The sequence below is a fragment of the Rhinolophus sinicus genome, chromosome 15, assembly GCF_057876585.1.
Source record: "Rhinolophus sinicus isolate RSI-liver-muscle chromosome 15, RSI-T2T, whole genome shotgun sequence".
NCBI classification, from domain to species: Eukaryota; Metazoa; Chordata; class Mammalia; order Chiroptera; family Rhinolophidae; genus Rhinolophus; species Rhinolophus sinicus.
Genome location: NC_142515.1, coordinates 104,092,070 through 104,106,767, shown reverse-complemented (window position 1 = coordinate 104,106,767; position 14,698 = coordinate 104,092,070). Strand labels below are relative to the sequence as shown.

Sequence of the window (14,698 nt, the reverse complement as noted above, 5' to 3'; positions counted from 1 at the left end):
ATTTTAGTATTAGCAAATGACAATCTAATTTTAGTAAGTTATTTTGGATGTAATACACCTAAAACTCAGGTTAGTTTTGTTTTCTGGCTAATTATTTGAATGGGGAGACATTTCCATGGAGGTTTTAGGATAAAATATTACTTTGGGATATGTGACACATTTCCTTGTATTTTTAAAATCTCTTGGGTATTTTAGGGGAAATTTAATTCATCTGATTTTGATCTAAATATAATTTACTCACAATAATGGAGTAATGTTTGATATCCAGAGAAATCTATTGATGCTCTTACAGCTTTTCTCTTGGGACATAAGAAATCACATTTTCCAAAAAGAAAATCACAGACCTACAATGTCTAATTTTCCCGCTTATTTAAGGCGGCCTGAGTTAAGCATCAAATTGGGTCGTCCAGATCAGTTATTTTTGTAATTAATTTTTTTGAGTCTTTCTTATCAAAGTATGCATAGGAAATTTTCTTTGAAGAGTTTTTATTTTTTTCTTATTCTGACAGTTTTATCTGCTATCCTGTATTTTTCAAACAATGATTTTGGGAGATCTAAGGTAATAAAGCAATTTGATGTTTCTGTATTAATGGTATCTCTGTTCAATATGTTGCAGACCTGTCAGAAGCTTGCAAATGGCATTTAAATGTATTTCTTAATTTTAATTTTAAAGCACTTTGTATGAGAATTAGATACTAGTCCTAAGTGCATAGTTTGAATTTAAGAGAGGAGGTTTAGGCCAAGGTATAGCCAAATTTTGTACTCTTTAAAAGACTTGAAATCCGTTTACAAATAAAAAAAGATGTTATGATGTCAATATTATGTTTTGGATGTGAAACATGAAAGGACTTGGGCAGTTTCCGATTCTAAGAGGATCTTGGGTGGCCATCCAGGAATTACGGGGCAGGGCCTAGTGCGTTGGCTTCTCCAGCACCTCTGACTTCTCTCCAGGCTCCTTCTGACTTCCAGGGTCTACGTCTTCTGGTCCCCCAAGGACCGTGTTGTTCCCAGCCCTTCCTGGGGTAGGCTCTGCATCTCTGACATGAGCCTTGTCTTCAGGTTCCCCTTCTTTACTGGAAGCCAGCTGGCCGGAAGTCTGGGCAAGGGCCCAGCTCTTACTCACAGCCCTTTGCTGCCCTCTGCTGCCCACAGCGAGTGGCGATTAATCCTCCAGGCCCAGATGGCCCATGGAGCTGGTGCCTGGATCATTGCAGTAGTCTTCTGGCTGCTCCTTCGTTTAGTTCACTAAACAAATCATAGCCAGATAAGTCTTACTGAAATATCATTTCACATGAGAATCAGCTCAGTCGTAGTGGTTAGGTGCACAGACTGGAGACAGCCTGGGTTCAGTTCCAGCTCTGTCGTTCATTAACTGTATACCTTTGGGCGAGTTGTATGTCCTTGGGCAAATTAGTTAAACTCTGTATGCCTCAGTTTGCTAGCCTGAAAAATGGGTTGATAATACCCTTATGAGGTAAGTATTATTATTATCAGGATTAAATGAAATAAAATGAGAAGAGTTTAGAACAGTATCTGGCACATAATAAGTGCTAAATAAATATTAGTTATTGTTATACTTATCAGTCGCTTCCTTTTAGGATTTACTGTAGGGCAACGTTTCCCAAAATGTGGGACTCCTAACACCGGGTGATATTAGATGGATCAAGAATATGGCATTCAATAACATGGACCACAGTGAGAAAACTTTTTAAAACTCTCTTTCTACTCTTCTCATTGTATCTACAGTGTTTCCCCGAAAATAAGACCTACCCGGACAGTCAGCTCTAATGTGTCTTTTGGAGCAAAAGTTAATACAAGACCCGGTGTTATATTATATTATATTATATTATATTATATTATATTATATTATATTATATTACATTACATTACATTACATTACATTACATTACGTTATGTAAGACCCTGTCTTATTTTACTATTGTCTGGGTAGGTCTTATTTTTGGGGAAACACGGTAGGTAAAAGTGTCCGTTTGGTACTAGAACGTTTTTAACCCTTCTCTAGCATTTGTTAACCTCTCTTTTTAATAGAGGTAGGCCTCTCACTTAGAGACAGCTACAGGCTTTGAGAATTTAATAACACCATTTTCACACTATTTTCTACTTTTGGCAAATGATGCTGGTTTTATTCTATAGCGGTATTATAAACTTTCTTTTAAAAATTAATCTAGGTTAAAAAGAATTGAGTTATAGATGATGTAATACAGAATTGTACACCTGAAATCTATGTAATTTTACTAACAATTGTCACCCCAATAAATTAAAAAAAAAGAATTGAGTTCATAAAAATGTTGAGTTAATCACGAACAAATCAGGCTATCATTTCAAATATGGCAGAAGTCATGAGCATGGTACTTACATGCCTGAAGTTTAAGGAAACTCCATGAGGAAGCACGTGCTTGGTGCCCTCCTGGTTGGTCCTCAGCTGGTCTGAGACCCTTTTCTCTCCTGGTGGGCCACTGTTTTAGCCAGGCTGTCCTGTCCCACTGAATGCTAACATTTCTTGAGCATTCCTGCCTTTGAATTTTTTCTCAAGAATGCCCTCCATGTTCCACTTTCCTGAGTTTCATTCATCCTTCAAGGCCTTATTTAAAACTAACATCCTCTGTAAGTCCTCTCTGAGCACCTTACTCCAATCCTCTCTCCTTCCTCCAGACTTTATCATGTTCGTTACCTGTTCCATTTATTTGGCAGTCATTTTTTATGATATCTATGATTGCCATATACATGTCCTGTTCCTACAACTGGAAGAAAAGGATTGGAAGCCTCCCTTTGGGTGGGGACAGTGTTTTAGTCATCTCAGAATCCCCTTTAGGGCCTCTTGCAGTGCCTCGGATGCAGTAAATATTGCTAAATGATTTCTGTGTGTCTGTATTAAGGTATCATTTACATACCATAAAATCCATCTGTTCTGAGCATACCATTTGATGATTTTTAATAAATGTGTACCGTTGTGAACCCAGTACAGTCCAGTTTAAAATATTTTCATCACCCCCAAAGTTCCCTCCTGCCCATTTATAGTCAATCCCATCTTCTACCCCCGCCCAGGCAACAATTGATCTGCTTTCTGTCTCTGTAGTTTTAAAGGTATTTCACAGACATGGAATCATATAATCTGTAGTGTTTCCTGTGTGGCTTCTTTCATGTAGTGCAGTGTTCCTGTGATGCATCCATGTTGTCGCGTGTATTAGCACTTTGTGCCTCTTTATTGCATTGTAGCAATAGATGGACCACCTTTTGTTTATCCATTTCCCACGCAGTGGGCTTTGGGTTTGTTTCTAGTTTGGGGCTATTGGGAATAACTATCTGATGAATGTTCACGTGCAAGTCTGTGTGAACTTGTTTTCCCCCAGGTAGACTTAGGGGTGGAAATTGCTGGCTCCTCTGATAAGTATAAGGTGAACTTTTAATGAAACTACTGAACTGTTTACCGTTTCACATTCCCACCAGCAACATACGAGGGTCCAGTTTGCAGCACCCTCACCAACACTTGGTATTATCTGCCTTTTTTCCTTTCTAGTGGGTGATGTGGGGTGAATCAATTCTAGTGGGTGATGTGGGGATGGCTCTTGGATTTTCACGTTGAGCAATTGAGTGTTCAGTGCTACCATTTAATGGAGGCTGAAAGGAGAATGAACTTTTTTGAGAAAAATAAAAAGTTCTGATTTGGCCAAGTTGATTTTGAGGTGCCTATTAACCATTCAGAGGGACTGTTAAATAGGTAGTGGGATGTCTGAGGCTGCCTGTGTTTATTCCGTCTTCCTGAATTCATTACATAATTGCTTCAATTTTCTGTACGCTAGATATGTATCCGATGATCTCCACAAGTCACATAACTTCCTCTGATGTCAGTTTCCTCATCCATAAAGTAAAATAACCTGTCTTTCTCCAAAGGTTGGGTGAGGAGTGAATGAATTAATGACTGTGAAAGTCCTTATTGTCATGGTTATTATTATTGCATGATTACCATTTGTTTATTTCATTTTTGTGTTCGTTGAGGCTTCTAACCTTATGTTTTGTACATAAGCGGTGCTCAATAAATACTGACTTAAGAAATAAATGAATACAGGTAATGACTAAATTTGTAATGATGGACAGTGGAGAGAGGAGAAAGAGGAAAGAGAAAGAGAGAAGAGACAGGAGAGAGAAGGAGGGAGGGAGGAAAGGGAGGGTAGGGAAGGGAAGAGGACGGGAGAAAGGGGTTATAATTTGGATTGGCTTTAGGATAAATGGCCACCACAATTCCATATTAGAGCTTTGTGGAAAGGCAATTTATCTTTTATGTTATGACACCAGGAAGAAACATGGAAGAGTCAGGATTTGGGGAGATACTTAAATAATAATTCCTTTTGTTGCTGAGTAATAACTAGTCCATTGTATGGATAGACCACATTGTTTATATACAATTGATGGACATTTGGATTGTTTTCACTTTGGGGCTATTACGAATAATACTGCTATGATGATTTATGTACAAATTTTTCTCTAGATATATGTTTTAACCCATTCTGACAATCTCTTGTCTTTTAATTCGTGCATTGACGTTTAGAATGATTATTGGTATATAGCTACGTAAATATTTACCCTATTTGTTACTGTTTTCTATTTTGTTGCCCTTGTTCTTTGTTCCTGGTTTTGTCTTCTCCGTTTTTTCTTTTTGGTGGCTTTAACTGAGCATTTTATATGATTCCATTTTTTTCTCCTTACTCAGTATCAATTATGTATCTTTTATTTTCACTTTTTAAAAAATGACTGCTCTAGAGTTTGCAATAAACATTTGCAACTCACCAAAATCCAATTTCAAATACACTGTACCACTTCACAAGTAGTGTGAGTACCTTGTAATAACAAAATAATCCTAGTTTGTCCTTCCTGTCCCTTGTATCATCGCTGTCATTCATTACACTTATATATAAGCATGCATAAGTGTGTATATACACACACGTATACACAAAGGATATAATCAAGGATATTGCTGCTATTATTTTGAACAAACTGTTATCTGTTAGATTACTTAAAATAAAAAAAATAAAAAATTTTTATGTTACCTTCACTTACTCCTTCTTCAGTGCTCTTTTTAATGCAGATCTGTTTCTAATCATGAAAAGATGTTGGGTTTTGCCAAATGCTTTTTCTGTGTCTACCGAGGTCATAAAGTGTTTTCTGTCTTTGTTCTATTCATATGTGATAGTACATCGATTGATTTTTCTATGTTGAACCAACCTTGTATTCCTGGGATAAGTCCCACTTGGTCATGGTTTATAACCCTTTTTATATATTGCTAGATTCAGTTTGTTAGTATTTTGTTTGGCATTTTCACATCTATATTCATACGGGATATTGGTTTGTAGTTTTCTTGCAGTATCGTTGTCTGATTTTCTTTATTGTTTTCTCTATTTCATTTATCTCCACTCTAGTCTTTATTATTTCTTCATTGGTTATTTAGGAGTGTTATTTAATTTTCAGATATTTGTGATTTTCCTAATCTTTTTATGCTGTTATTGATTTCTACTTTTATGCCATCATAGTTGGAGAAATACTTTGTATGATTTCACTACTTTCAAATTTATTGAGGCCTGTTTTATGGCCTAACATATGTTTTGTCCTGGAGAATGTTCTGTGTGCACTTGAGAATGTGTTCTGCTGTTGTTGAGTGGAGTATTCTTTTGTGTGCCCATCAACATAGATTTATAATTATTGCTTTATGCTGTTAGAGACGTCTGTTAGATCTAGTTGTTTTGTAGTGTTGTGCAAGTCTTCTCTTTCCTTGCTGGTCTTTCACCATGTTTCCCCGAAGATCTAGCCGGACAATCAGCTCTAATGCGTCTTTTAGAGCAAAAATTAACGTTAAGACTTGGTCTTGTTTTACTATAATGTAAGACCGGGTCTTTTATAATTTTTTCTCCAAAAGACGCATTAGAGCTGATTATCTGGCTAGGTCTTATTTTCAGGGAAACAGAGTATATAGCTGTTCTATCCATTATTGAAAGTGGAATATTGAGGTCTTCAACTATTGTTGGAGAATTGTCTATTTCTAGAATTGTCTATTTCTTCCTTCAGTTATTTCATTTTTTGTTTTATGTATTTTGATGCTCTTTTGTTATGTGTATATGTGTTTATACATATGTAATGTATATGCATGTACATGTTTATATATGTTTATAACAGTTGTATCTTCTTGATGAATTGACTCTTTTATCATTGTAGAATGTCCTTATTTATCTTTAGTAACAGTTGTTGTCTTTAAGTCTATTTTGTCTGATATTAGTGTAACCACTCCACTCTCTTATAGTTGCTGTTTGCATGGTATATATTTTTTCATCCTTTTACTTTCAACCTTTTTGTATCTTTGAATATAATATGTGTCTCTTGCCGACAGCATATAGTTGTATCATTTATTTTTATCTATTCTGCCAATTGGATTTTAATTGGAGTCTTTAGTTCATTTAAGTTTAATTTAAATACTGATGAAGTTGGATTTACTTCTCTCATTTTGCTATTTTCTCTGTATCTTTGTTTTTTTCTCCTTTGTTCTTCCACTACTACCTTCTTTTGTGTTAAATAAATATTTTAAATTATTTTCCTATGGTAACATTTTAATTCTCTTATTTATTTTTTTTTAGTGGCTGCTCTGGGGATTACTATTAACGTCTTAATTTATAGCAATCTAATTCAGATTAATATCAACTTAATCTCAATAGTATACAAAACTTTGTTCCTACGTAGTACTTTCCATCCCTCCTTCATCCTGTTGTCAAAAATTACATCTTCATACATTTTGTACCCATTAAGACAGATTTATAATTAAGACGGCATAATTGCTTTATGCTGTTACTTTTTCAAATCAGATAGGAGAAGAGTTACAAACAAAAAATACGTGTACACAGTCTTTAATATTTGCTTTTATATTTACCTTTATTTGTGCTCTTCATTGCTTCTTCATGTGGTTTGAGTTGCTGTCTAATCTCCTGTTACTTCAGCCTGAAATAGAAATTCCTTTAGTATTTCTTGCAGGGCAGATCTGCTAGCAATAAACTCTGTTTTTGTTTATCTGGGAATGTCTTAAGTTTTCCTTGATTTTTGAAGGAGAGTTTTGCTGATGTAGATTTCTTGGTGGATTTTTTTTTTCTTTGAATATGTCATCCACTGCCCTGTGGCCTCCATGGTTTCCAATGAGCAATCAGCTGTTAATCTTATTGAGGCTCCCTTGTGTGTAAGGAGTCACTTCTCATTGCTGCTTTCAAGATTCTCTCTTTTTCTCTAGTTTCTAATAATTTTATTATAAATTGCAAACCCCCTGTCATCCTGCCCATGTTTCACCATCCCTATTTGAAAGGATAGCGTGGAACATTTTTTTAGTGCTTTAATTCAACCCTTGAATCTCTGTAGCATTTCTCTGATCTATCAACTTTATGATTTAGTAATACATGGTTTTGTTTTTCATTATCATATTTCATTGTTTTATGAAACTTTATAGAGGGATAGTTATGTGATCCATTGCCGTAATTCATTCCCCTAATAGATTGGTTGAGCACATGCATATGAAGAGATCTATGCAAGACTTTCAGTTTTCTTAGGTAAGTGACAGATGGTCCTGCCTGTGAGGATGACACATTTGGATGGTAGAGGACACATACTCAACTAACTGCTATACAATTGGAATGGAGGTGTACTGAGTATAAACCGTATTTTTGGAGCACAGAGGAGGAAGTCACTGATTTTTATATTTGATAGATAAGCAAACTGAGGGTTATATAGATTGAGCAATTTGAGACTTTTACATAATTTAGAAAGACAGAGCCAAGGACTAGAACCTATTATTCTGGGTTGTTTCTATGCAACGATGGTGATTATAGAGTGTAGCTATTCTGTATTTTCAAGCATCAAAAGTAAAAAGAATTCTTAAATGAAATGGCAGAAAATGATTTGGCAGAAGTTGATGATGTTGGTGATAGGACTTGGGTAATGTACCCCAGTTTCGTGTTTTCAAATGTATTAATTGATCCACAAAGGACATGTAGATGTGTGAAAGCGCAGACCAGCTATTTTACTTCAAAAGATGTGCATGCTACAAATAAAATTAACAGTATTTATTTATACTTATTAGACGTATGAATTTAGTAAACAAGTGATTATGAAACTTGAGGTTCAAAAATATTAAAATACATGTAATTTTACTAAATCCAACCTGTTTTCTTTCCCTTTTAATTGATATTTATGTTTTGAAAAAAACTCCTTCTTCCCTTCATCTCCAGTAAAATTTTGGATTGATACAGTTTATATTAGAGTTTCCTTAATAATAGGAATCGCAGCTCATTCAAAACTGTTCTTTTCCCATAGGGTAAAGCATGATTTATTTGGGCATAGAGTTTTAATTTTAATCTGTATGCCTCCTTTTCTATTCTCCCATGATTCTTTGCAGCACGGCAAGAGAAAGCAAGTCTTATAAAAAGAAATACAGTATGTGGTGCTTATTAAAGTTACGTACATCTCTTCTCACAGGAGAATTTTGATTAACTGCAGGTTGTGCACATGTCGCATATGGACATTTCTAGGGAACAGATTCCTCATTGCCGAGCAGTGAATGGCTTCTAGTACTTCATTATTGCTCTGGGAACACGTTAGTAATGATTATGAAAGGTAGGATACCATGAAATCTGTAAGGTGATTTGGCAGAAGTCGATGCTGTTGGTGCCAGGATTTCGGTACCGTGCCGCAGTTTCCTGTTTTCAGATGTATTAATTGATCCGCAAAGGACATCTTTTGGAGACAAGAATTCAGACAGACTGGCACAGGCTGGACCCCCGCCAAGACTGCTCGGAAGGTTGCCATACTGGGAGCAAAAGAGTGAGAGAGAGAAAGAGAGAGAGAGAGGGAGAGAGAGAGAGAGAGAGAGGCAGAGGGAGAGCTGAGGAAAGAAAAAAAGGCAAGACTTGGCACAGCTCAGTCAAATCAGCTTCTTTTGTCTGCTTTCTCGGCTTGAGCTTCAGGAAAGAAAACCGTCCTGGGGTACAGAAAAACTCAGAACTTTTTGGTTTTCAAACTTAGAAGGCTTTTTAAGTCTCTTGGGCTATTTGAAAGTGTTGGTACATATAATGACGTTTAGTCACCAGTATTAAGGGAAATAAAAGCCTGTTTCAAAATGAAGCTTCCACAGTGTCCATGCATTTGGGAAATACTGTACTTGATTTTTTGCATGTATGATTATACCATGAGAGACAGGATTAATGTAGAAGATGGCAAGGCAAATTTGTATTTAGAGAGGATATTAATTTTCTGCAAAATAAAAGTTTGTTCAACAATACAAACCTGCTTTCAAATCAAATCAGACATCCTTCGGAATGTGTTCAGAACGTAAGTTTTTAGATTTTATTTTATTTTATTTTTCCCATTTGTAGACATTCACTTTTCAAGGAGGCTTTCTAAGATTTTATGCAACCTAGCCAGGAAGGCAGAGTAAAAGTTGTTTTATCTATGTGTTTAAGAAAACGTTTTCTTAAAGCAACAGCTTTTATTTCTGCTGCTTCGTGCTGTCCTAAACTACATCCCCCAGCAATGAGTGACAACACTGAAGACCAGAAAGGCAAGCTGAAGACACCCGACTTCGCTTGAAGGGCAAACAAGAAATGTGAGCTTGGTCATTATTTTTGTGTGTGTCTTTGCTCTGAACCAGTTTTTGGAGGTGGGTGGGGAGGTGGGTGGGGAGGTGTCTAAGTCTAAAAGATGTGTGCGATTAGGGAATTCTCATTGTGAGAAGGAAATGGTAAAAGGTAATTTTTATGATGTTGGCAAAAATGGCTGGGAATGATAGAGAATAGAAATTTAAATCTTTTGAATAAGTTGTGCTTGAAATACATGGAGAAATATTGCATTAATTTTAGCTGATTAGATTGTATCATAAAACGATTACTATAGCTCGGCTCTCTCAAAATGTTTTTAAGTAGAAGGAAAATATAGAAAGTTCATCGATTTTCTTTTCAATACTACCCAGTATTTTACTTACATGTATACTTTATATCTAATTTCTTTAACAATAAATAGTTCCTATTAGGCCCGGTTATGGTTGGATTATGATAGTTCTGCTCTTAAAAATCAGCATTGTAGTAGGAGAGGTTAATTGTAAGGCACGTATTTTTGTGGACCACCCTCATTGTAAGTATTCTATTTCTAAAAGAAGAAAGTTTGAGTTGTAGTAGGTTCTGACTTCCTGTAATATTATATTTTCTTTTTACTTTATATGCTAAAAGAATACAGGAAAATCATATATATTCACATAAGTGCTAATCATTTTGGACAGTATAAAAGACTGCTCCAGGATGCTTTTGTTTTGAGTATGTAATGGATTTGTTAATCCTTTCACAAAAAAAATTTTTTTGTTTGTTTATAGCTTTATATTACTGTGCGCCTTCAATAATCAATTGTTTGAAATGGTTTTTATAGTATTATAATGACATAGCAATTCTGAGAGTGGCATTTAATACATAAATACTGTTTAAAAATATATGAAACCTACGAAAGGTGTTTGCATAGTTAAGGTTAAGTATTTCCTTCAACTTTTTTTTTTCTTTACTAATGACCATCTTGATCTTCCATACAATGAAATCACTTAATGGTTATGTGGGTTGCCAAAATGACAACCTTTGTTTTATAAGCTTCTTTATCCACCACCTCGCTGATGCTCCTAAAATGGACGCCAAGACATAAAAGGCAATGCTGGTAGGCACTGGAAAAGGAGGTGTTTTGCATGGCTACAGGCTTCCTTTTTGAACTGATCACAGGCTCATGTGCGCCTATACTGAAAACCAACAGTATGTGAAACAAAAAGAAACTTCAGTAAATAAGTTTAAATTTGAGCTACATTTTAATAGTGACCGTCTTATTACCGATTTTTATGTACTTTAATTTACTTCTTAACCAGGTTTGCTAAATATACAACTTCTTTCGTTTAAGACCTTTTGCCCTTCACGTTAAAAGAATTATTTGCTAGCTTGTTTCCTAACTTCTTTGCAGCGAACTCAGTAACAACAAACTTATTTTATATTCAGACTGTTTTATGTCCAATTATTTTCTACCAGTATAATAAAAAATAAGCCAATTAAAAAACGAAGGTGTCAGAACATACCTTAAGAAATACTAAATTTTTCGAGAGTGGTAAAGCTATGTTTTGTAGTATGTATTAGACTTAAGATTTGATAATAAATATTAGCTGTAATACCCAATAAAATTTCTTACCAACATATTCTCTCTCGTTTACTTGTTACATATCTTAAAATGAAATAAGTCTCATGTTAAGATGCTCCTTGTTAACTGGGTATAACAGACACTCCTTTGTACAACCTTTTTTTAAAGGTATTTTCAGAAATTGTGTTGATTACATTTTCAGACACGTGCGTGTAGGCTTAACATAATGCATTCTTCTTTACTTTTAGAACTTTTATATTACAAAAACATTGACATTTAGGTTATTCATTATTTTCCTATTAGTATTAATATTTCAAATCTTATTTTAAAGTATGTAAATACTCATGATTGTAAATGAACGAATTCTACCTCAGCATATATTCATTGTAGTTTGAATTACATAATGTTTTGAAGTAGAATTATTAGGACAGAAGTGGATTAATATTTAACTGCTACTTGATGCCGATTATTAAGCCTATTTAGATGTATATACCTGAGCGTATAAACACATAATTCTATAAATTAATGCAAACCTCTCAAGAGAACTTAGTCCAGGATTTTATAATTATTCCCTCATTTATTCATTTAAACAAATGCTTATTGAGTACCCACTTAAGTATGCTAATATTTTATTGATGAAGTTATTTTGGGTAATGGGGAAGGAAGCCATATACATGGCGGAAGGAATACATTTAAAGTATATGTACAAAAGCCTAGAGAGAAAAGAGCACTATTGTAACAAGATTTATTTCAGTAGATTAAAATATATTAACTTTTATTGCACAACATATATATTATAGAGTGTTATTATTAAAAAAATCAGGAGATTAGTTGTAACCTGTATAGCTATACGATTTTGTTTTACCATTATTTAGGTTGTTGCATCTTATTGGCCAAAAAGCCTCAGTTGTTCAAGTCTTCTGACAGATGTGTAAAATAAGCAATTCAAATAGTGTGAGGAAGAAATTGAATAGGGAAGATTAAACCACTGCTCACATTCTAGATTTTACCTATGTCAAAGGAGGTATCGTTGGACTTTAAAAGATGTGGCTGCTATGTAAAAAACCATGGCCTGTTTATGAGGGATTTTCTTCCCTTCCCTTCCCTTCCCTTCCCTTCCCTTCCCTTCCCTTCCCTTCCCTTCCCTTCCCTTCCCTTCCCTTCCCTTCCCTTCCCTTCCCTTCTTTTTCCTTCCCTTCGCTTCCTTTCGCTTCTCTTCCTTTCCTTTCTCTTTTCCCTTTCTATTTCTTACCCTCCCCTCCTCTTCTTACCTTATCCTACCCCACCCTACCCTACCCTACATCTGTAAGCCAGCATGGTCCTTAGAAAGTAAATTTGCTGGGGCAGGTCTATTTTAAATGGACCAATCAGTTTACTTTCTGTAATCTCTAATGTTATGGTTTTGTTTGTTTGTTTTGTTTTTTCTTTAGCTTTGTTCAACAACAGACTCATTAGCATAATATACCTGTTGACTCTAGACATAAATGAGCCTTTAACTTATTTATTCCATGCAGTTTTTTTCTAATATAAAAAGAAGGTATAGGTTTAGATTCTGAAAAGGAGATACAAGTCACATGAGCCAGGGAGATGAACTTGGAAGCTGTTATGGTTGCCAAGGCCTGCGTCAGGGCTGGTGGCTGATGGGCTGGTGGCTGATGGAATGGGGATGAGACATGTTTCAGCTGTAGGTCTGGACTGCGGAAGTCACTCAACAAATATTCCTAGAGGACCTGTTCTGTGCCAGGTACTATGCTGGATATAGGGGATACTAAGATGTGATTTCTGCCCATAAGGAATTCATAGTGTAAGTGGAGCTAGGGGGAAGGATAAGAATAACTGATAAATGTATTTCTCTTTATAGTTTACCTGTTACCTCATTTAATTCTAGCAACAGTGCCTAGCACAGAGACTGGTACGTAATGCCCACCCAATAAGGATTTCTTGGAAGAAGAAACCAAGTTGTAAACCAGATTATTATCTTCTTGGGTCTTACTTGATCAAGAGAATTTTCTTCTCATGGTTGAGAGACAAAAAGCACTGTGCTTTTATCTTGAGTCTGTGCTGCTGGTTTGTGTTTAGATGGTGTGGAGGAGGGTAGGGCCACATTCTTTGTGACCAAGTTAGAATCCTTCCAGGTAGCGGTTGGAGACAATATAAAATAAGGACTTGGCTGGTCCACAATGACCCTGAGCACGAGTCCCTCCCACTTGGCCCTCCATCGTCTTGCATTTCCCCTCTCCCCGTGTCCCCAAAGGATCCCAGCACTGTACCTTGGTGGGGTGGCCTAAGCATGGAGCAGACCAACTGATGGTCTAACAAGTTTAAAGTCTTTCTTACGAGCATGGGAAGAAGGCTGAGGGGATTGAGAGAGAGAGAGAGAGGGAGAGGGGGAGAGGAAGAGAAAGAGATGTGAGGAAAAATTGTGGGGAGCTGAGGGTACTGCTCAATAGCCGGCTTCAGTCCCATCACTAACTTTGCTGAGTGCGTGAGGGCGAGTGTGGGACCTTGGGGTTAGGCTGGAATATCAGAAGCAGCCCGCATCAAGAGTACGATAAGCATTCTGAAGGGCTGCTGAGGCCAGTGCATGTTGAACAGAATCTGTCTAGCTAGGTCTTTCACCAGGGGTGTTTTGAGAACTAGGAGAGGGAGGGGCAGAGTCAGGACCATGTGTGTACTGAGGAGGTGTGGGGGCTGAAATTCAGTCCCCATTTTCTTGCCCAAGCCCTGTGCCTTGGTCTGCTAGAGGAAGGTACAAAGTCAACATGGGTGCAAGTGGTGGCCCTGGAGAGAGTGGGCATGAGGTGAATCCAGGCTTAGAATTGGATGAACAGGAACGGAAGAAGGTCAGAGGGTCCAGGGTGGGGGAGGAGGGGCAGCATTCCAGGATGTGACTGTCGGTGTCTAGATGGTGTTGGAAATGTTACTAGAAGAGTTCCAGAGAACATGCTGAAACTAGGAGACATGAGTGTATAGAAATGTTGGAAAAGTGAAAGAAAAGGTTCAGAGAATACTGAAGTTAGGAGTTTATTCTGAAACCCAACAGAGTGTGAATAATAGCACCAACTGCGAGGCGTGACTCTCGTTGGTCCCTGGTTTTGCTAAGGTCATTTTATGTCCCTAAAAGCAAGTGTGGAAAAGGAAAAGTGTTACCTGTTTATGTTCTGTGTTCTACAATGTTATGAGAATTAAAATTTTCTGTTTTATAGGTAAGAATCTTTTGGTGCTGTGTGATTAGAATACCCCTAATATATGGATCTTGTGGTTTTATGGGAAATATTGTGTTATTACAGTTTAGGGTTTGAAGGATTAGTCCCTCTGTAGTGATACCATGGTTTCACCTCATACGTCAATGGTATTTGTATCTCTTTTCCCATTAGCCTCTGTAAGTTATTTTCCCTTACTTGAAAATTTGATCAAATTGTTCTCAGAGACTCAGGAGTGCTTTATTCCAGTGCCTTTGAAACAATGTCCTTTACCAACAAGGGGTGTAGAGAATGGG

The 14,698-nt window shown here is 36.4% G+C and overlaps 1 protein-coding gene across 2 annotated transcripts in view; it reads left to right on the top strand.

Moving 5' to 3' along the window:
- MSRA (methionine sulfoxide reductase A) overlaps positions 1-14,698 on the top strand; it is a 337,239-nt gene that overhangs the window by 23,839 nt on the left and 298,702 nt on the right. Inside the window, exon 1 of one of the 2 annotated variants that reach the window (XM_074338345.2) lies at positions 9,345-9,372. The exons of the other annotated variant lie outside the window; for it this stretch is intronic. Within the exon in view, the coding sequence (XP_074194446.1) occupies positions 9,360-9,372 (13 nt within the window). The 5' untranslated portion in view covers positions 9,345-9,359. Of the gene's footprint in view, positions 1-9,344; positions 9,373-14,698 lie in introns of those variants that run through there. 2 annotated transcript variants of the gene reach the window in all.